The sequence below is a fragment of the Leptopilina boulardi genome, unplaced genomic scaffold, assembly GCF_019393585.1.
Source record: "Leptopilina boulardi isolate dan_hultmark-lab unplaced genomic scaffold, ZJU_Lbou_2.1 LbouV2_30, whole genome shotgun sequence".
In the NCBI taxonomy this organism is placed as follows: Eukaryota; Metazoa; Arthropoda; class Insecta; order Hymenoptera; family Figitidae; genus Leptopilina; species Leptopilina boulardi.
In genome coordinates, this window is record NW_026137863.1 from 1,797,387 (window position 1) to 1,818,101 (window position 20,715).

General features: G+C 27.1%; 3 protein-coding genes across 5 annotated transcripts in view; 2 read left to right on the forward strand and 1 right to left on the reverse strand.

The window, feature by feature from the left end:
* The window catches only part of LOC127282413 (uncharacterized), a 52,632-nt gene extending 36,575 nt beyond the window's left edge, over positions 1-16,057 (forward strand). For all 3 annotated transcript variants that reach the window (XM_051306638.1, XM_051306639.1, XM_051306640.1), the window contains 3 exons: positions 2,176-2,364; positions 11,981-12,239; positions 12,397-16,057. In XM_051306638.1, the coding sequence (XP_051162595.1) occupies positions 2,176-2,364; positions 11,981-12,239; positions 12,397-12,525 (577 nt within the window). In that variant the 3' untranslated portion in view covers positions 12,526-16,057. The remainder of the gene's footprint in view (positions 1-2,175; positions 2,365-11,980; positions 12,240-12,396) is intronic.
* A 152-nt stretch (positions 16,058-16,209) lies between these two features.
* On the forward strand, positions 16,210-19,379 carry LOC127282414 (uncharacterized). The gene is made up of 3 exons (XM_051306641.1): positions 16,210-17,749; positions 18,588-18,865; positions 19,011-19,379. Exons 1-3 carry the CDS (start codon positions 17,708-17,710, stop codon positions 19,324-19,326), a joined length of 636 nt encoding a protein of 211 aa, XP_051162598.1. The 5' UTR covers positions 16,210-17,707; the 3' UTR covers positions 19,327-19,379.
* LOC127282415 (5-hydroxyisourate hydrolase-like) lies at positions 19,361-20,652 on the reverse strand. Its single transcript, XM_051306643.1, has 3 exons — positions 20,492-20,652; positions 19,987-20,111; positions 19,361-19,735 (listed from the first exon to the last, which is right to left on the reverse strand). The coding sequence occupies exons 1-3, from the start codon at positions 20,504-20,506 to the stop codon at positions 19,510-19,512; spliced, it is 366 nt and encodes a 121-aa protein (XP_051162600.1). The 5' UTR covers positions 20,507-20,652; the 3' UTR covers positions 19,361-19,509.
* Between the last annotated feature and the right edge of the window lie 63 nt (positions 20,653-20,715).

The following is a 20,715-nucleotide window of genomic DNA, read 5'->3' on the forward strand; positions in this document are numbered from 1 at the left end:
TCTTTGAATATTTCATAATTATTAATATTGTGTCTAAAATTACAATTAATTATTTTATAAATTAATTAGAATTATTAGAAAATAGAAGATAATTTTCGAAATTATTAATTTTTTTTTTTTCAAAAGCTGCTAAATTTTTAGAATTAAAATAAACAAAACAATACGACAAGGAAATTCTAATTATAAATCTGATTTAATACCATTCTCGGCATAAATCTTATTAACAATTCACAACATCAGGTGTGTAGATAGGTCAATGTAAAACTGTTACCAAACGTGTTTCATCATTTTATTTTTTTTTTTTACTATCTCAGATGTTTATTATTGGCGCAGGTGGCAGAAAAGTAGGCGCGTCAATTGTCATTGAAAAAGAACAAATTGACAATTTTTTATTTTAATAATTGTCAATTCTGATTTTTCAAACAAATTTTTTTTTAAAAATTGTTTTTTCAATTTGACGAAAATTTTTTAATTTTTTCTAAAAATTCTCGAATTAGTGATTCATTTTTGCGTCGGGAATTATCTAAATCTTAAATTCTTGAGAACCACTGTCCAACTGCCCACACGAAATATTTTTATAAGACTTGAAAAGCTTCTTAAACGAATGCTTGAGTAAAATTTGCGACGATTTAGATTACAGTTGTTGATTACGCATTATATAAAGTAACGCCGCATGTCTCGTCATAAGGTCTTTCGGGTCGACAAACGAATTTAATAAACCCTCAGGAAATTTCATATATTTTTCATCTCCAGAAATAATTAAAACATCCTAACTGCATTTCTGAGTAGTGTAAATTTTTTTTTTTGGTAAAATGTAGTAAAAAAAATATATATATATTCCAAATGCTTTTTACCCTTGAAATATATAGAATTTTCTTCGATCGTTTGATAAAAGAAAAGAAATTATTATTCGTTCATTCAGAAAAAATATATTTATAAATTGTGAAGTGTGACTTTCACGACGCTAACGTGATTATCAATTGTGAGCCGTTACGACCTGAAACGTGATTTAATACATGACCCATGGATTCAAGAGTTCGTATCAATAATTTAGAGTCTCAATTGAGAATAAGAATCTCTCGTTAAATTACTGAATCTAATCTAATTTTGTGATAAGGAATACCTTGACACCGATCGAGAGAAATTTTAGTGTTTTCGATTTTAATTAAATAAATAAATATTTGAATTTAAATAAAAGAAATTTTTTTTGATATTTATTTTAAACGCTGAAAAATGAATACAAATTCAAGCCAAATAGAAAATAGTTATTCCCGCATTTGAAATGGAATTATCCACTTTCCGTTAAACGATTCTGTTGAAAAATTTGCGAATTTAATTAACATTGGTAATGACTTCTTTTTAGATGTAGTTACACTTTTTTTCTTCTATTTTTTTTGTACAATGTGTGCGTGTGTAGTCTTCGTATATGATATTATACTCTTGAAGCAATTTGCACGCGAAAGGGCGTGGTCATAAAGCGGAAGTCGAATATAGTTAAATATTGCCCTTTTGTTCTTTTTCATCCCCTTTGACAAAAAGGAAAAAAATTAAAAAAAAAAAAAAACCTTTAAGAAAACAAATTTTCATTCAAGGAACAACCCTATTTTAGATTTCATTCTTGGAAAACAATTACAAAAAATAATAATTTTTGCAAATTATTTTTTTACAATAATAATTTTTTTATTATAGAAAAGTACCATCGTTTTCTTGATTCTTTAGAATATATTTGCAATATGCTTTCAATGTATATAAAAGAAAAAAAAAGTTCTAAGAGATACCTAGACGTCTGTTGCCCATGGCTGTCATTTCACTTTAAAAAGTTATTTCCCCAAGATATGAAATTTTTTCCCTTTAAAATGCAAATTTCAATATATATAAAAATAGAATTCTTCAATATCAGTGTAGAATATTTTTATTTATTTATTTATTGGTAGAAAAAAAATTATTTGAAAATTTTTCCACTTATTTTGAAAATCGTTAAAAAAAAAAGAAATTAAAAACTGAAAATTGTTACTGCTTCTTTTTATTATTGGTAATTTATTATTTGGGTATTTTTATTGGTAGAATAAAATAATTGAACATTTTTCGACTAATTTTGAAAGTTTGTTAAAAAAAAAAAAAAAAAGAAATTAGAAAATGAAAATTGACACTGATTGTATTTATTTATTTTTTCAGCGAGGGACGAGAAAAAGTGCGTGTTTCATTATTGGGAACACAGCCATCACCTGCAACGCCTGGAGTACTTTTGTTAGATCCAATTGGCCCTTCAACAGGACATTTGATTGATATTATGGCAGCAAGTCCTGTAGAACTTTTAACAACACATACCGAGCACACCACCCCCACTTATCACACACAAATCAGGTAAATTAATTTTTTTTTTTAGATTTTATTTTTACCAAGTTGAAAATTTAGTATAATTTATTTATTTATTAAATAAATAATATTCTAATTTCATTTTTTACCAAATTGAAAATTTAGTTAATAATTCTATTTACATTATTAAATAAATAATATTCTAATTTCATTTTTTACCAAATTGAAAAAGTTAATAATTCTATTTATTTATTAAATAAATAATATTCTAATTTCATTTTTTACCAAATTGAAAATTTATTACAATTTAAAAAAAACAAAACCGTTTCTCGATGAGGAAGGAATTTTGCACTTGAAAGTTTCGCGCTGTTCGATTCGCCATCAATTTAAATCACTAATTGAATTTACGATCTCTAAAGTGTCAATTAAAATTTCTAAATTCTATCTCTATATTAAAATTAGTTATCCACGATGTTCAAAAATGATGAGTCAATTATCGAATGAGAAATTTTCTGATCCTTGTGAGTTTTTTTTTTAATAGACGGAAAAATCCATTTAAAGAACAATATATAAATTGTGGCAATTCATGATGTGAAAAATTAATTCACATATTTAATTTCTTTATAATAAAGAAAGTAAAGTGAAAGTTTTTTTTTGCTTATTTACAAGAAAAATTAAATTACTCGCAAAAAAAAAGATTTTTTAATTTTTCAATTCCAATGACAGTTGTTTAGGAATTTATATATTTTCTTTTCTGTCTCTACAGTTAGTGAGCATCGACGGGAAAATGCGGTAATGAATTTTGCAATAGAATTAGACCTTGAATTAATAATACCGCTTACGTGGAAGTTGAAGAGAGTATTTTGGTTAGAGAGAAAAACCGGTGTGGGAGAAATAACAGGAGTTGGTAGCGCATCGATTCTCGTGAGAGTGTTAAAAAGAAGAGGAAGCATTCTAAATGTTGAGCAATTGGTTGACTTAGAAATAACAAAAAAAAAAAGTATTCCATCACAATCTATTAATTCCAGATCTGCAAAAAAAAAAAAAATGATTCGTTAGCGGGAATTTTAGAACAAAAAGAAAAAATTTTCCAAAGATCAATTTCTATTAGGATTTTTATTCTGTTTTTTCCATGAGAGACTTTTTTTGTCTTATTTCACTCTTAAATAGAGCAATTATTATTTCCACTTGAAAGAATTTGAAATTCTTTAAAGAAATTGAAATTTCTTGAATTCTCAATTTTTTAAAAAATATTTTCCAAAAATATTTTCATTCTGAATTTATAGTGGTTTTAGGGTTTCAACAAATTTTCCATTTTTTTATTCTAAATTTTGCTGTGTTTTTGCGGAATATTATTTCCGTGAAATGGACTTGGAATTTTGTCAAATCAAAATAGAAAATTTATTTTGAATATTCTCGAGCAAAGGAAAAATAAGATTCATTTTTCATTAGTCAGTTCACGAATTCTGTTTTCAGGGACGGTATTTTCTTTTATTCTCAAAAAAAAATAGTTTTTCTTTTTCCCTCTTTGAAGCATTTTTTTTTTTTTTTTTTTTTTTTTAATATTTTCGATAATAAAAAATTCTTTATAAAAATTACATTTTTTTTCTAAATTTGCAAATTTTTCTCGCCAAAATAAAAAAAATTGTATTTTATTTTTTTTTAATGGATTCTCCTTTAATTAGTGAAATAAAGAATTAAATAGTTTTTGTTTAGAGAAAAAGAATAGTTAAAAATATGTTTCGACTTTTGATGTTGTCGTCGTCACACGACGGAACCGTCATACGGTTACGTTCCTGGTGGGGAAGATCGATATAGCGTGGGTGGACGCGCAGAGTCGCTGGCGAAACACGGCAGCCAGCAGTTGTGCTGTGTCGGCTGCACTGTGAACGCATTTAAAATCGTGTTCGACTGCACTTTTTCAAAATTTCCGCTTTTTGTCCTATAAATGAAACTATTTTTACATTTTCCCACCGCCTTGGGGAAATTAAAATATGAATAAAATTAATATCGCGAAAAAAATGCCACTCAATTGTGCCAAAATTATTATTTTTTGATAAAATAATACACGTGAGAATTTTTATTATGCCAACACAATCCACAAAGCTCAAAAAAAAATAAAAAATTTCGAAATATTTCCAATTAAAACCGAATTTCAATAAAATCGCTTTAAAATTTAGATCAATCGATTTAAATCTATTTAAAATTAGTTATCAATTAAAAACTATTTTTTTTTTTAAATTAAATATAAAATGTTGAATATTATATTACTAATAGTCGAGAGAGAATTCACAGAAATCAATGTTTGTATAAGAGATGGAAAACAGTGAAAATTTGTTGTGTTATTTTCAATTCATTTTCTGTTTTTTGAGAATTGAAAATTATTTTCTATAATTAAATTATACTTACCGAGGATTAATAATTTCTATAAACTATATAGTTTTAGAAAAAAAATTTGCAATAATTGTGTCGGAATTTTTTAATTTTTATGGTGGGGAAATGAAATGGAAAGAATTCCAAAGTAGTGTAGAGCGACGTCCCGACGTCGACGACGTCGCCAAAGATAGCCTCTTCTCTTCTTAGATGATGAGAATCGCGACTAGGACCGTGACCTGCCTCAGTCGAGTTCAAATTCATTCGAAACAGTCCGAAACTTGTTCCAAGTTCTTTGGCTGCCAATGAACGAGGAAGTTCATTTCAATTTTTCATCCAAGACAATTAAAAATACTTCACAACTTCTGCAATTTATAAATAAAAGTTTGCTTTTTTTTAAAAAAATGAAACTTTAGGAAAATAAAATCAAGAATAATTGAAAATAAACAAAAAAATCTAATTGAAAAATTGCCAAATAGAAAAATAAAAGTGGAAATTAAAAATAAAAATCAAGAAAATTGCAACAAAAATTGCCAAATGGAAAAAATGGAAATAATTAATAAAAAATTTAAAAATTCTTTTAGAATTAATTGGAACTGAAAAAAAGGTGCTTTGTTTAGTTTAAAAAGTAAAGTTGATTAAATAATTTGTTCAGGTGCACTCATCACCTCGATGTTTTGAAGTCTGAAAATAACGAGGCCAACTAGACTTAACGCACCCTCGTTTATTGTTACTTAAACATCACCTACTGCCCTTCTTCTAATTATGTCTCATTGAAATACTCATTACCAATGTCGTCATCAAAATTAGTATTCACTTGTACTTTTTTTTTTTATATTATTAAGCATTTTCTTATCAGCTTATTATAATTTATAATTTCGAGGTCAGTTTGTATTTCTATTCACTCAATGTTGATATATAGAAAAGAAAAACAATTCAAAAATTTGATTTTAATAATTCAATAACTAAATAAATAATAATTAAATAATTAAATAATTAATAGTAATAGAAATAAGAGAATTTTTTTTTGTAACTTTTCTATATAAATTAATTTGGCTTGAGATTCATTTTCAATAAAATAATTATCATTTCTTTGAAGCATTTATACAAATTTTAAACAGTCGTTAAATCCTGGCACTCTTGACTTGCACTTTCGATAGTAAAAAAAAAAAAATTAATTTCAAAAATAACTCGTTTGATAGACGAGAAAATTAAATTTTTATTTTTGGTTTTTAAAATTTTTGATTTAATTTTCTAATTAAATTGTACATACTAATTATTTATTTTTACTTACTAATTATTTATTTTTACTTACTAATTATTTATTTTTACTTACTAATTATTTATTATTAATTTTTAATTAATTTATTGAATAAATATCAAATTTCCAATTTTTCTCCATAAATTTCGCTTTTTATGGGAGTTTATCTTTCGTATATGAAGCGCAAATAAACTTTAATGCACTCTTCTGTTGCGATCGATATAATAAAAAAAAAGAGCATTTTCCCGTGTTGATCCCAGACAATAAAAAATTTAATGATCAGCCTTGAATATATATCGTGTATATAGAGGCAAACAATTTGTGAGAAAAAAAAAATGGTCGAATTTTTAATAGAGGAACTGTATCACAGTTCTGTAGCGTTTTTTCTTCTTCTTCTTCTTCGTCTCCTTCTTTTTTTATTGTTCTCACCCTTATTTTTTTTTGTAGTCCTTTAATTTTTTTTGAATAGAAAAAAAAATTGAACGCACATGAAAAGGAAAATCAGGGGCAGTGTTTACCTAGTGACCTATATTTTTCGAACGCCATCTATTGAGTTGAACCAGCCATGACCTATATTCTATATCCCATACTCTACTACTGCCCTACCTAAACAGTCACCTCCCCCATGAAAGATGAAATACATACGCAGCTTCCTTGTTATTTTTTTTTCATCAAAAAAATGAATTCGAAATCATTTCCCATTGATTGGTAAAATTGTTACGTTTTTATTTCGTACAATTTTTCTGTTGAATCGAAAATTTTTTTATTTTTCTACTATTTTTTATTTTTAATATTATTTTCTTTTTGCAAAATTGCATTTTTTGATAATTTTGCAATTCTTCTTTTTTACTTGAATTTTTTTTTTGTAATTTAATATATTAATTAATTTTTTCCGGGTTTTTTTTAATTAAATTTGGCAATTTGTCATTTGAATTTTTTTTTGTAATTTAATATATTTATTAATTTTTTCCGGTTTTTTTTTTTAATTTGATTAATTTGGCAATTCGTCATTTGAATTTTTTTTTTGTAATTCAATATATTAATTTTTTTCCGATTTTTTTAATTCGATTAATTTGAAAATTCGTTATTTGAAAATTTTTTTAGTATTTTAGTATTTTAATTCGGTTAATTTTTAACGAACTTTAATTTTTATTACTGTTAAATAAGCGAATATTTTTATTTGACTATATAAATAATGTGAATTATTGTATTTTAGGCCCTGATTGCTTTTTTTTTAATGCAAAATCAGTAGTTGAGTCTGATGGATGGATAAATTAACTAGTTGAGAGGGAAGCGATGGATGTTAACAGAGTCTCCTTGCATGAATGGGTTTGAAACTCATGTTAAGGCAAAACTTCCATCGACTATATAGGAGAGATAAAGAGAGAGAGAGAGAGAGAGAGAGAGAGAGAGAGAGAGAGAGAGAGAGAGAGAGAGAGAGAGAGAGAGAGAGAGAGAGAGAGAGAGAGAGAGAGAGAGAGAGAGAGAGAGAGAGAGAGAGAGAGAGAGAGAGAGAGAGAGAGAGAGAGAGAGAGAGAGAGAGAGAGAGAGAGAGAGAGAGAGAGAGAGAGAGAGAGAGAGAGAGAGAGAGAGAGAGAGAGAGAGAGAGAGAGAGAGAGAGAGAGAGAGAGAGAGAGAGAGAGAGAGAGAGAGAGAGAGAGAGAGAGAGAGAGAGAGAGAGAGAGAGAGAGAGAGAGAGAGAGAGAGAGAGAGAGAGAGAGAGAGAGAGAGAGAGAGAGAGAGAGAGAGAGAGAGAGAGAGAGAGAGAGAGAGAGAGAGAGAGAGAGAGAGAGAGAGAGAGAGAGAGAGAGAGAGAGAGAGAGAGAGAGAGAGAGAGAGAGAGAGAGAGAGAGAGAGAGAGAGAGAGAGAGAGAGAGAGAGAGAGAGAGAGAGAGAGAGAGAGAGAGAGAGAGAGAGAGAGAGAGAGAGAGAGAGAGAGAGAGAGAGAGAGAGAGAGAGAGAGAGAGAGAGAGAGAGAGAGAGAGAGAGAGAGAGAGAGAGAGAGAGAGAGAGAGAGAGAGAGAGAGAGAGAGAGAGAGAGAGAGAGAGAGAGAGAGAGAGAGAGAGAGAGAGCAATAACGTCGTTTGTTTGATTTTGTCATGAAGCGCGGAAGCACTGACACTATTGGTTGCGCTCCAATGCATCTACTGTGTAATCATCTCTCTCTTTTTTTTCCTGCTTACTAAATGCAGAGAAAAAAAAATTGAAACAAGTCAAAGTAAAAGATGCATCTCAAGATAACAAATTTCCCATTAATCAGATTGATTTTACCATCTTCCAAAAAAATTACTCTACTCTTTGAGAAAAATAATAAATAAATAAAATTAAAATTTAGTTAAAGAGAAATTCTATTAAAGAAAAATTATGTTTAATAAAATTTCAATTTCTTATAACATTTTTTTGGGAAAAATTCTTTTAAATTGAAATTCTGTTTAATTCAGTTTATTCAATTATAAATAAATATAAATTAAAATTCGATTAAAGAGAAATTCGATTAAATGAAAAATTAGACTATAAATTAAAATTCCAATTAAATTCTATTAAATGAAAATTAATTTAATTTAAAATAAAATAAAGAATATCTTATACGTGACCTCGTTTCGATTTAAAGCTGAGACTCTTGTTTATTGTATACAGAAAAGGTGTGAGAGTGTAAAAATCGCAGCCTGTCCAGTGCAATTCATTAAGAGAAGAATTAACCATAGAAGCCATACGGAAAAGGCAAATAAAGAGGCACTAATCGATATGACAGTCTCGCGTGTCTACAAAACGGAGTATTCATTTTGTCTTTCAAATGCGAAGGGGGGTTGGTTGGAATTGAAAGCCTCGTTTTTCTCGTCGTCAACCCCTATTTTCTATTCTGTGTGTGAACAACTTTTCCCAACCAATCCCCGTTGCTCTTTAAAGCTTTTTTTCGAAAAAAAAGAAGATCTAAAAGAGTAGATGATAAACCTGAAACACTGTTTATGAAACCCAAGTCACTGACCTCATGCCAGAGAAATTAATCTTTTCTTTTCTTTTTTGTTTGCTCTAATTTTTTCTTTTTACTTTGATATTTAAATATCGGCATTTGGTATTTAAATATCGATGTTTGATATTCAATAATCGATATTTGAACCAGTAAAATAAAATTAATTTTTTTTTTTTTTTTTTACAGAAATTTAATTCAAATAGTAATTTTTTTTATTATTTTTTAATTTAATTAAAAATGTGAAAAAAGTTTAAACGTAATTATCTTCTGTATTTCTTTTCTGAAAGATTCATTATTTGATTATAAAGTAATAATTTCTGTAATGCAAAGGTGGCATTAATTATTATTTTAATTCAGATTTTTAAATCTATATCCAGAATAAAGAATTTTACAATTTAAAAAATGCAATTGCGATGAAAATTTGAAAAAAAAACGAAAGAAAAATTTTATTGGAAAAAAGAAGAAATTGAAACGAATTCTTATGTCTTTCCTAACTAGAAATGATTTCAACCTGAAATTCATGATTCCCCGAGGATATTCTCTCTATTCACCCCACGATAAAAGTCTGATAAACACAAAACGAATTGGAACAAAATTACTCGGGAGAAAAAAAAATTAAAATTAATTATATATTTTGTTTAAATAAAAAGTATTTATTTTTAATTTACTTTTTATTATTTTAATATTAAAATAAAAGTAAAATAAAATTTTAATAAAATACAAATTAATATCTCTCTCTCTTCTATATGAAATTTTTGATTTCGAATCAGATTTTAAAAATAAATTTTGGTGTCAAGAAAACTGCTTTGTTCGGATCAAAAATACAAAAACTCGCAGATTCGAATATTTAATTTTGATTTCCAAATGAAAAATTGAGCATTGTGGATAGTAAAGGAAAATTGAATTTTTTTTTTAAATTTTAATTGTAATTTATTTACAGAAAAGATGTGATATCGAACGCTTTAGTATCTTAATAGTATTATTAACTATTAATTGAAAAAAAATTAAATAATGTGATCTCTACGTTTTTATTGAAAAATATAATGGAAAATAATTTTTTGATAAAATAATAAAAATCAAAAGAAAAAAAATGACAACTACTCATGGAGGTCACGTGTATTACGTGATTAAAGTACCAAAGGATGCAGACGGTAATGAAAGGTAAAACTGATCTCCTTTGGTATTAAAAATCGTAGCGAAATTTAATTAACAACTTTTTTTTTCAAATTAATAAATTTTCGATTTTTGTAAAAAAAAAAGAGGAAGTAGAAAAAATAAGGTTAGTGTATCCAGTCAGTAGTGGTATCGATCCGATTTGTCAATAAACGATATATAAAACAAGAGCATTTTTACCTATCAAACAAATTCTTTTTTCGGACCCAATTCTTCAATTTTCTATTGTCTCTCTCTCAAAAAAAAAATCTTGTCCCAAATTTTATCTCAAGTTATCTCAATTCCACGCTTTGGCGATCCGACAAAATTTCTGATCACGAAACGCTTCGTCAGTCTTTATATATGAGCGGGTCTTCGACCGCTTTTTTTTTTATTTTATATAGAGTCGTTATTATATCCTGAAAAAATATATAATATCCGTTTCCAGGCAACATCAGATCGAAAACCGATAGACGAAACGCGACCGAGCAATTAGTTACTATATATATATTTATCTTCACTCAACACTCTACGAGTTAAATTGTAATTTATTAAAATACATAAAAGATGCAGGGATAATTATTTTCATTGGAAACAGACCGTGAAATTGTGTTATTAAGATTAGATACCGATTTTTCATAAACGTTTAAAATATTTGTTACCCTTTTCTGTTTTTTCGTTTTTTTTTCTAATTAGAAATAAGAATAATTCGATAAGGAATGTGAATTTTTTTTTCTCACGTTTTTTTATTTTAATTCTCATTCTCGTGTGTATTATTTCATAATATTTGGCACTGACTTTGTTAACCAAATTGGCCGAGGTCCAAAAGATGAGAAATTCTTTTACTAATAAATAAGTTTCTTATCAATCTCTAAAAAGTTTCGAAATTTCGAAATTTCGAAAATTCGAAAATTCGAAAATTAGAATTAATTTTTTTTCTAGTTGAAATTAAATTTTAGAAATTTATTTTAAATTTTATCGAAAAATATTTTTTCTAAAAATTATAAATATATTGTGTCGGGAAATTATATAAATCCCGTTTATCAGAATTATTGACTAAAGGAAAGGAATCGTTATCGTCGCGATTATATCGGAAGTCTTGTTTATTATATTTCCGACTGTTTGGCTCCTTTTTTTTATGTGGCTTTTCAAGATTTCTTTTTTTCTCTCATTCACATAAAAGAGTCAATTTAAAGAGAGAGAGAGAAAAATAAATAAAGAAATTTTCTGAAAATGTCTCAGACACGACCTCGGCATCAGTCAATAAAACGAGTTACAGGTTGATACATCAGATATATAAAAGAACGATTAGTATATATATATATATAAACTAAAAATAACTCCTGACGTAGTTTCACTATGCGTTAAAGTCACAAGTAATTTGTAAACAACTCGTTTCGAAATAGAAAAAAAAAATGTCAAAATTATCACATTGCCAAGTTTTTATTTAAATGAAAAAAAAAATATTTTTAATTTTTTTCCTAAAAAAATTAAATTTATAATAAAAGAAATATTTTTTTTGTAACGAAGGGTAAAAAAAAATTGGCAGTTAAAATGAAGGGATCTCTCTCTCTCTCGAGGGATGACAAACCCGGAAATTATTCGATATACTTCAACGGGGTTTTTTCACGCTCGATAGAACTTGAATTTCGAACAGGTATCGGACTACTATAACATTTATACATTACCTGCAATTAGATCCATTTCAATGCCACAGTTAATGTCATGGTCGATGTAAAGGGTGCGGGTTTTTTTTTCACACAGGATTCTCACAGTACTTATAATAGGGTGATTTTTATGTTCCGGAGCCTCTAAAAATGTTTTTTAATTCGATTTTTAAACAAAAAAAAAAAAAATTGGAATTGAAAATTAAGTTTAATTTTGAAATAATTTTTTTTTTTTTTAGTACGGACAGTGGATGGGACAATCCATTTAGGCCCGATGGTGATTTGTCGAGAGAAGCCGATGAAATAGTCGAGTTAATAAAAGGTGGTAAACCGATAACTCCAACACCGGGACAAAATGCACCGCCATTGCCAGGATGTGATGGACGAAAGGACGAACATGACTCGAGTACGAGTCCCCTTTTGGATTCGACGAGGCAAGGAAATGGAAACGCTCACAGCACTCCCATGAAAAATAATCAGCAGCCCGTCAACGAGAAGGTGCCAATTTTTTCCCTAATTACAATCTCGAAAAGTTTTTTCATTGACTGAATTTTTCTTTAATTGAAATAATGATTTATTGAAAATAAATAATAATTTATTAATTCAAATAATAAAATTGAAAAAAAAAAATTGACAAAAGAAATTTATTTTTCAGGTGGGCTCGACAACGAGTGCAACCGTGGAAGTGGGCAGGTTGACGGCTCAGGGTCCCGGAGATGCGTCGCAAGTGGAACACGTGACATTAAAGAAGAAACCAAAATGCAAATGTTGCGTTCTCCAGTAACGTGACTCACGAGGAGAGAGATGAAAAAAAAAGAACCACCGTCTCTAATCGAGATTCAGAAATTAAATTGAATCTTCGTCAATTGTGTAAAAAAAAAAAAAAAAAATACAGCCGTATTCCAGACTGACTATGACAGACTGAAAAAAAGGCTTTTTACGTCCTCGAAAATTTTTCAAAGGACCACAAAATAGGACATGAAAAGCGTTATCGCTTCCGGGTCCATGACGTTGTTCTGTCGTCGTCGTCGTCTTCGTCATTCGCAAAAAAATCTCTATTATACAATCTTTCTCCTCCGATAAATCAAGAAGAGAAAAAAGAGAATGACGATCCTTTTTTTTATGAAGCATAATTTAAAAAAAAAAAAAAAAAAACTCTCTTTAAAAGTGATAACGAGAGACAGAAAAAATATATTTGAAAATATATTGTAGATACAGAATAGTAGCTATCTAGCTTTATTGCTTTTATTATCGTGGTTACTATCGTTAAGATATTATCGTGACTAAAAGCCAGAAGAAAAAAATTCTTCTGCGATTCTGAAAAGCTCGTATATCTTCGAGAAAAAGAGAAAATTCACTTTGCACGATGTGCAGCGTAAAGATTCAGGATTTTGGAAGTGAAAGAAAAAAAAAATTTTTTTTTGTAAATATTGAATTTTTCTCGTGACGAACACGAGAATTGTGATGTCAATGGGGACAAAGAAAAAAAAATAAAGAAAAAGGAGTTGGGACAATTCTGCAAACTTCGAAATAGTTTCAGAACTATCTATACTCTTTTTTTTTTACTAGACTCTCATTTCCGGTTGCTGCTGGTGCACAAACTAATTGTAAAATGCATAATTTTTCTTTGTGATTATTTTACCACACAAAAAAAAAACACACACACACATACATACACATAAACTAGGAAAATGTGCACGTTGAATTTTTATTTATTTTTTTTTTCTAGATAGAATTTTATCATTCATATGCTGACATTGTGTTTTTAAAAACTTGTGTATATATTATATACATGTCTCTAAAAAAAAAAAATGTCGGGACGTCTTTTTTTTCCTTTTTAAAAAAATCATCTTGACAAAATGTAGCGAGTCAATGTACTATAATAATATATATAATAATATATTGTAAGTAATCGTGAAATCCTGAATATTTACTATGAGAGAGAGAGAAAAAAAATGAAATCGTGGTGAAAAATTCTTATTCGGAGGGTTGAGGGCGAGATCCACCAATCAGTTTTTAAAAATCAATTTTTCGCCTAGTTACAAAAAAGTTCCTTCTTTTTTATTCTTCGGAAAAAAAAATACTTCGCCGTTAATCGTTTTTAAACTATGGGTTATCTGTCCAGTAGAATAAAAAAAAATAGATAGAAAATAGAAAATTGTGAACAAAAAAAAATTCGGTAACCCTGAATTTTTATCTCGCTTTGCAGTGCAATACTTTTCTTTAATATCTTTTCTCGACGAAAAAAATCGAAGTGAAATTTTAAAAATTATTTATTTTTTTTTTTTAGTGTTTTGAATATAATATATTAATATATAATACTATAATTTATAGTATATTTAAAATGTTTTAAATTATTCTATTCTAAATTTTCTCTATTTTCGACGATTTTAATTAGCTTCTATTTATAATCATTGAACTTTTTAATAAAAATCTAATTTATCGTTTGAGATTTAAATTATAAGAATTTTAAATAGATTTTATAATTTAGAAATAAATTTTCGAATTATTAAAAATTGTAAATTTACAAATTACAATTAATTATATAATTAAATTTAAAATAATTTATAATAATTTATAAAATTTAATAATTTTGAAACAATAATCGCTATAAAAAATATTTTTTTTAATTATAATTTATTCTTATGAAAAAAAAAAAAACGAGGAGGATATTGACGAAAAGAATTGTATTATATTATAGTCACTTTCCCTTCAATTAATGAAGGGGGAGGGTAAAATAAAAAAGACGCGCTTGCCCAAGTTTTTCACGCTAAACTTAGGGATTAAAGTTCGATCGGCTCGATTGCATTTTTCAATATTTGACTCTGTGTTTTTTATACGAAGCAAAACTTTAAAGCGCGAAAGGAATTTTAGCATGAGAATCCAAAAAAAAAATCAAAGATTTTTTTACCGCCAAAAATCTGATTATATTCTCTATTTTACAAAAAAAAAATTGTCGATGTTAGATTTTTAACTTTTTAAACAAAATAAAAAAAAATATGAAACTAAAAAAAATAGAACATTTTTTTCGTTCTTTTGATGAAAAAATGAATATAAAAAAAAAAAACAAAAAAACAGGTGCATACGTCCTCGTTAATCATGACATGTATATTTATTTTAGCCGACGATCGAAGTGAGAAAAAGAGAGAAAGAGAGGCGTGACTGGATGATTTAAAAAAAAAAGTATATGAGACGATTTGTATTAATTTTTTTTTTTTTTAGAATTTAAGTTCCCGCGGACGAACGGTAGGATACTCGCATGCACGAAAAAAAAAAAATCTTGTATAACATCTGTCCCACGCAAAACTGTTGACTCTGCTGAGCTTACAGATATTAAACGAACATTAAATGTCTTGTTAAAAAAAAAAAAAAAACATTTTAATGTTATTTCTTAAACTCCCACCTTGTCTTGCAATGTTCGATTTTTTTTTTCAAGTACTTGTTAAAGATCATCTCGCGGGAATAAATTTATATTGAAAATAAAGAAATACTTCATTGTCCCCGGTTTAATGAATGGGGCACTTAAGACTCTAAACTTGTGAAGAAGTAAATTCCTTTGTTTGTTTGTTGCGACTAATCTAAAAGGAATCACGAATCAATAAATTAAGCGATGACTTAATTTCATTCCTTGCGAGAATAAAAGGAATTCTTGCAAAAAACAAAAAATTAAAACTCATTAACAATTTATTTTTTTGTCGCTTTGTTTCAATTTTTAAAATTATTTTTTTAAATAAATTTTTCCTGCATTACACAAAATGGATAAATTTGATTATAATTCAAAATCAAGTTCTACTTTTTTGTAAATTATTTTGCATTTACAGAAAATTAGAAATTTCCGCATTTTTTAATTTTTGTATTTTTTTTTTTTTTCAGGAAAAATTCCCATGATTCAAAATGTCATACATTAGCGCAATTGTATAATTTACAATAATTAACTTCTATCGGACTTTTATTTTATAAAGAGACATTCACAGATGAGGAATAGAAAAAAAGGTGACAATTATTATTCTCAATCTTGTTTTATAGGTGCGAATAGAAGGTTTTTGCATTTAACATCCACAAATCAAAGCCAATTGAATAAGACATTAAAAGAAAATGTGATGCAATTAAAATGAGAACTTTACAACGAGGGGAGATTAAATCATAAAACTTGAAATCAATGATTTATTTTGGAAATGAGAACACGGCATTTATATATAAAACGCTAAAGATGATCGTGAAATGTTTATTCTTGGGCAATACCATTCAGGATTAAGAACTATATGAACCAAAAAAAAAAAAAAAAAAAAAAAAAAAAAAAAAAAAAAAAAAAGGAATGCCCTTCGTAGAAATAGAATATTCGTTCTTCGACTTCGAATGATGTCGGCATCATCGCTACCGTCGATCTTGGAATGTGGGTTCGGTATAAAGGACACAAATGTCAGCACAAAACCCACACACACACACAAATGTTAAGATGAAGAGAGAATAGAACAAGAGATTCTAAAGTACATATATATATTTGCAAAAGTAAACGCATCCTATTAAAGGTTCAAGAGATCATATTGTGTACCATGATCCAATGATCGGATCCTTCGTGACGCCGGTGGCCTTTGACGATTCTCTACCTTGGGAGTCTATAAATTTTCTTGTGTCAACGCGTCGCAGCAAATAATTGCCACCATATATGGAGGGGAAAAAAAAAGAGGGATGCAATACAACGATTCGTGGACCGCAATTGCATAAATTAAAAACACATTCATTCATGTGGACAATTTGTAACCAATCGGAATCTTCGATCTTCGTGTCACAACTTTTATTAAGTTGTTCATTTTCCTCGATTTTACGTGTATACAATAAATTCGGGAATAGAAAATTGAAACTAAATTCAAAAACGCCAAAATAATTTTGAAAATTGAATTTGGAAACGAATTTCAAATTTAGAAAACGGAAATGAAGTCAATATAAATTTAAAGATAGAAAGGAAATAGAAAAACAAGGAATTTCAGAAGAAAATCTAAATTTGAATTTAAAAACGAAAAAAATTTAGAAATAGCGAATTTGAAAATTAAATTAGAATTTTTTGAAAATGGAAACGAAATAAAAAATACAAGTCAAAATAATAGCGAAAGCAAATTTTACAAACAGGAAGAAATTATTTCGAATCGAATCCAAATTTTGAAATAATTAAATTTTTGAAAATAAACGGAAATGAAGTAAAATATATAAATTTAAAAAAATGGGAACGAATGAAACCGAATTTAAATTTGAATTAAAAATTTTTTAAATTAATTGTAATTGAATTCAAATTGAAAATTTAAACCAAAATTTAAAAAGTAAATCAAAATTAACATCGGTACCAAATTTTGAAATAATTTTTTTTGAAAATAAATAAAACCGAATGCAAATTCAATTCAAAATTGAATTTAAAAATGAAGGAATTTTGAAAAATGAAAACGAAATTTTAAATAGATTCAAACGGAAATTGAAATCAAATTTGAAACAGGATCAGAAACAAAAGAAATTAAATTTTAAAAGGATTTTGACGAAAAGAATGAAAAAATAAATAAAATACTGCAATTTTGGAAAAACTCTCGAATTTTTGGAAAATTAATTTCAATTTCCAAATTCAATTAAGACTTTATAAAAAAAAAAACATATCATAGACGGGAACTTACGAGGAGAATAATTTATAGTGATCGTGATTCAAAGGGTGTAGACACATGTGTATCGTGTGAATTCGTGACCTGTCGATCCTCCTTTATTCCAATATATATATATATAAAATTGGAGGGGGTAAAATATCCACATAAACGGTACACTCCATATATATAAAGATGGTGAATCCTGAACGGCAGATTCTTCGAAGATTTCACTCGAATCGCGCAATGTTTTTCCAAGTTTAAAAAAAAATCCTTTTTTTCTATTTCTCTTCTTTGTTTAAGTTATTATGACGTTTTATTAAAATATAATTTAGTGCTCACACAATGCCACGATCTCCAATTTTTCGTTTCTTTTTCAAATTTACGGTACGTTTTTCATTTTTTTTTTTTTTTCAAATTTCATCTTCAAAAAATGATAATAATAGCTCATTTTCATTATACACAGTGAAAATAATGTGCTCGGTGGTGATTTTAAAAAGACCTTTAAATAAAAAAAATAATTAACAAAAAAATTACATTACAAAATTACATCTAGTGATTAAATTTTAAAACAAATAATTGTTTTCAAAAATTAATTATTCAATAAACTACACGGAAAAAAAAATAATCTTTATTTAGAACAGCGATATGTTTTTTTTAGAATAGCAAAAAAAAATTTTTCGCTGTTCCAGATGAAGATTTTTTTTTACATGTAAATTGTATTTATCCAGTATTTTCCCTGAAGAAAATTATTTTTTATTATTTAATTATTTGATTTAAAAATATAATTTTTACATAATTTTAGAAAAAAATAATTTTCTTTGGAAAAAATACTAGATAAATTAATTAAATTAATATTAATAAAATTTATTTATCCAGAAGAAAATTATTTTTTTCTAAAATTATGTAAAAATTATTTTTTTAAATCAAATTTTTTTTTAACTTTAATTTGAAATTTAAAATAAAATGAGTAGATTTAAAATAATTTCGTTTTAAATTCGACTTTTTTAAAAAAGGAACAAGTTTTTCAATTTTGGTAAAAGAAAATTGAATATTAATAATAATAAAAATAATTATAACAATAGAAATAATTATAATAATGAAAATAATTATAAAAATATAAATAATTATGATATGAAAATAATTATAACAATAGAAATAATTAATAATAAAAATAATGAATAATAATAAAATAAAGTGAAATTAATACAACCGATATATTTAGGTGCTGTGTTCTTTGATCATAAATCTCAGCTCCGCGGATGTATTATCACCAACTCAAAAAGCACCTCCTTTTGCAAGAGGATCGGGTGGTTTGGTACTTCCACTGCCACTCGCTGGAAAAGCTCCACTTCCGGTTAGTCAGCCATCAGGTAACAATGCCGTTGATGGAGTTCAACGTGAAGAAGTCACTTCATTCAAAAAAGTTGGAAACGAAACAATTATCGTTGTTGAGGGAAGTTTAGGGTACAACAGTCCAGAAGGTCTTCCCGTCTCCGTTAAGTGAGTTTCATTTTCCCAAAGGAAAGTGGAAAATAAAAAAAAACATGAATAAATTTTTAATAATTATTTTCTGATAAAACGGTGACCTTGACCTTAAAAATAAATAATTTTCCAAAGTTTTCCTTGATTTTTTTTTTTCCTTTAGATTTAAAGCTGATGAAAATGGAAATCGAGCGAGTTTTAAAATCGGAACAGGATCGTCAGGTAGTGGAGGAAAGGGAGGAGGTGGACCAAATAAAGGAGGCAGCGGAGGTGGAGGTACAAATCAAGGAGGAGGAGGCGGAGGTGGCGGTGGACCAAACAAAGGAGGCAGCGGATCAAATAAAGGGGGAACTGGACCCGGAGGCAGTACTTATTTACCACCGAATAATAAAACAGGAAATGGTAAAAATGGTAATGGCAAAGGCAATGGTAAAGGAAATGGAAAGAAAGAAGACAGAACTTATTTGCCACCAAGTTAAATTACTAAAAATTGCAAAAAAAAAAAAATAATAATTCACTTTTGAAAATTTAATCATTTTTTTCACCAAAAAATTTTGTTTTTCGTAAATTTGAAAATTTTATAGGGACAAATTACCAAAATACAAATTAATTATTAATTTCAATTAGAGAAAAAAAAATTCACTAGGGCAAAAAAAAAAAATTTAAGATCCCCGATATGTTGAATAGCCGAATGGACTGAGAAGAAGAGGGATGTGATAGTGGTCCAAAGGATCATCGAAATCGAATACAATTTCAACAAAAGGATACATTGATTTTGTGTTTGTCGATTCGAAATATTGCGAAACTAAAAAGTGAACTTTGTATCTTCCAACGGTGAAATTTTCCAATTCAACAAGATTATTACAACGGCCGTCTTGATTTGTCATTCTGAAAAATGGATTACATTTTCTTTTAATTAAAAAATCTCAAAGAAAAATTATTTTTCATTAAAATAATTAATTTACTAAATTAATATAATTAATTAATATTTAATAATTTACTAAATTATTTTAATTAATTATTATAATAATTTACTAAATTATTTTAATTAATTATTATAATAATTTAATAAATTAATATAATTCAATAATTAGATTGTTAGTTAATTTTTTTTTTTGCTAAATAAATTTTTATATCACCTTGTTTCAATTAAAGACCATTTATCGTTGACAAATTTATACAAAGTCACTGGTAGATTTGCAGCTGGTTTTCCTTTACTTGTGTCAAGTACATGACAAGTGATTGGAGACTTCTGAGGGACATTCTATAGAAATTATTTATGAGTCACTGAATAAAATTTTTCCTCAAAAGTCGTCTATTTATTCCTTAACGAAAATACAATTTTCTATTACATTTTTTAATATATAATTTTTATATATTACACTTAATTATAATTATATATACAACTTGAAAGAATTTAAAATTATTATTATTGATATAAAATAACTAAAATTATAATTAATTAAATATTTGTATTTATTCTTTTTTTTTTACAAGAACTATTCAAAATTTGCATAAAATTATTAATTGCCTTATTTTTCTCAATAAGAAAAAATATTTACTGAATTTTGAACTTGACTTATCGATAAAAAAAACTTCATTTCGAGACTACACTCAAAATATTAAATATAAATAAATAATTACCGGTGAATTATTCATAATAGAAAAAAATTGTTTTTAATTAACTTCCTTCACTACGGATCATTGGCAACTAAAATTCCACTAGTCAATAAACGAGAAATTGTGTAAAGAAAAATCACGTGACTCATGCGTCATTCAAATGTAAACTTGATAATATTTATCATATAATTTTTTAAATGATAAAAATTTTACATTAGAAACAAATTTTCTTTAAAGTGAAAATAAAT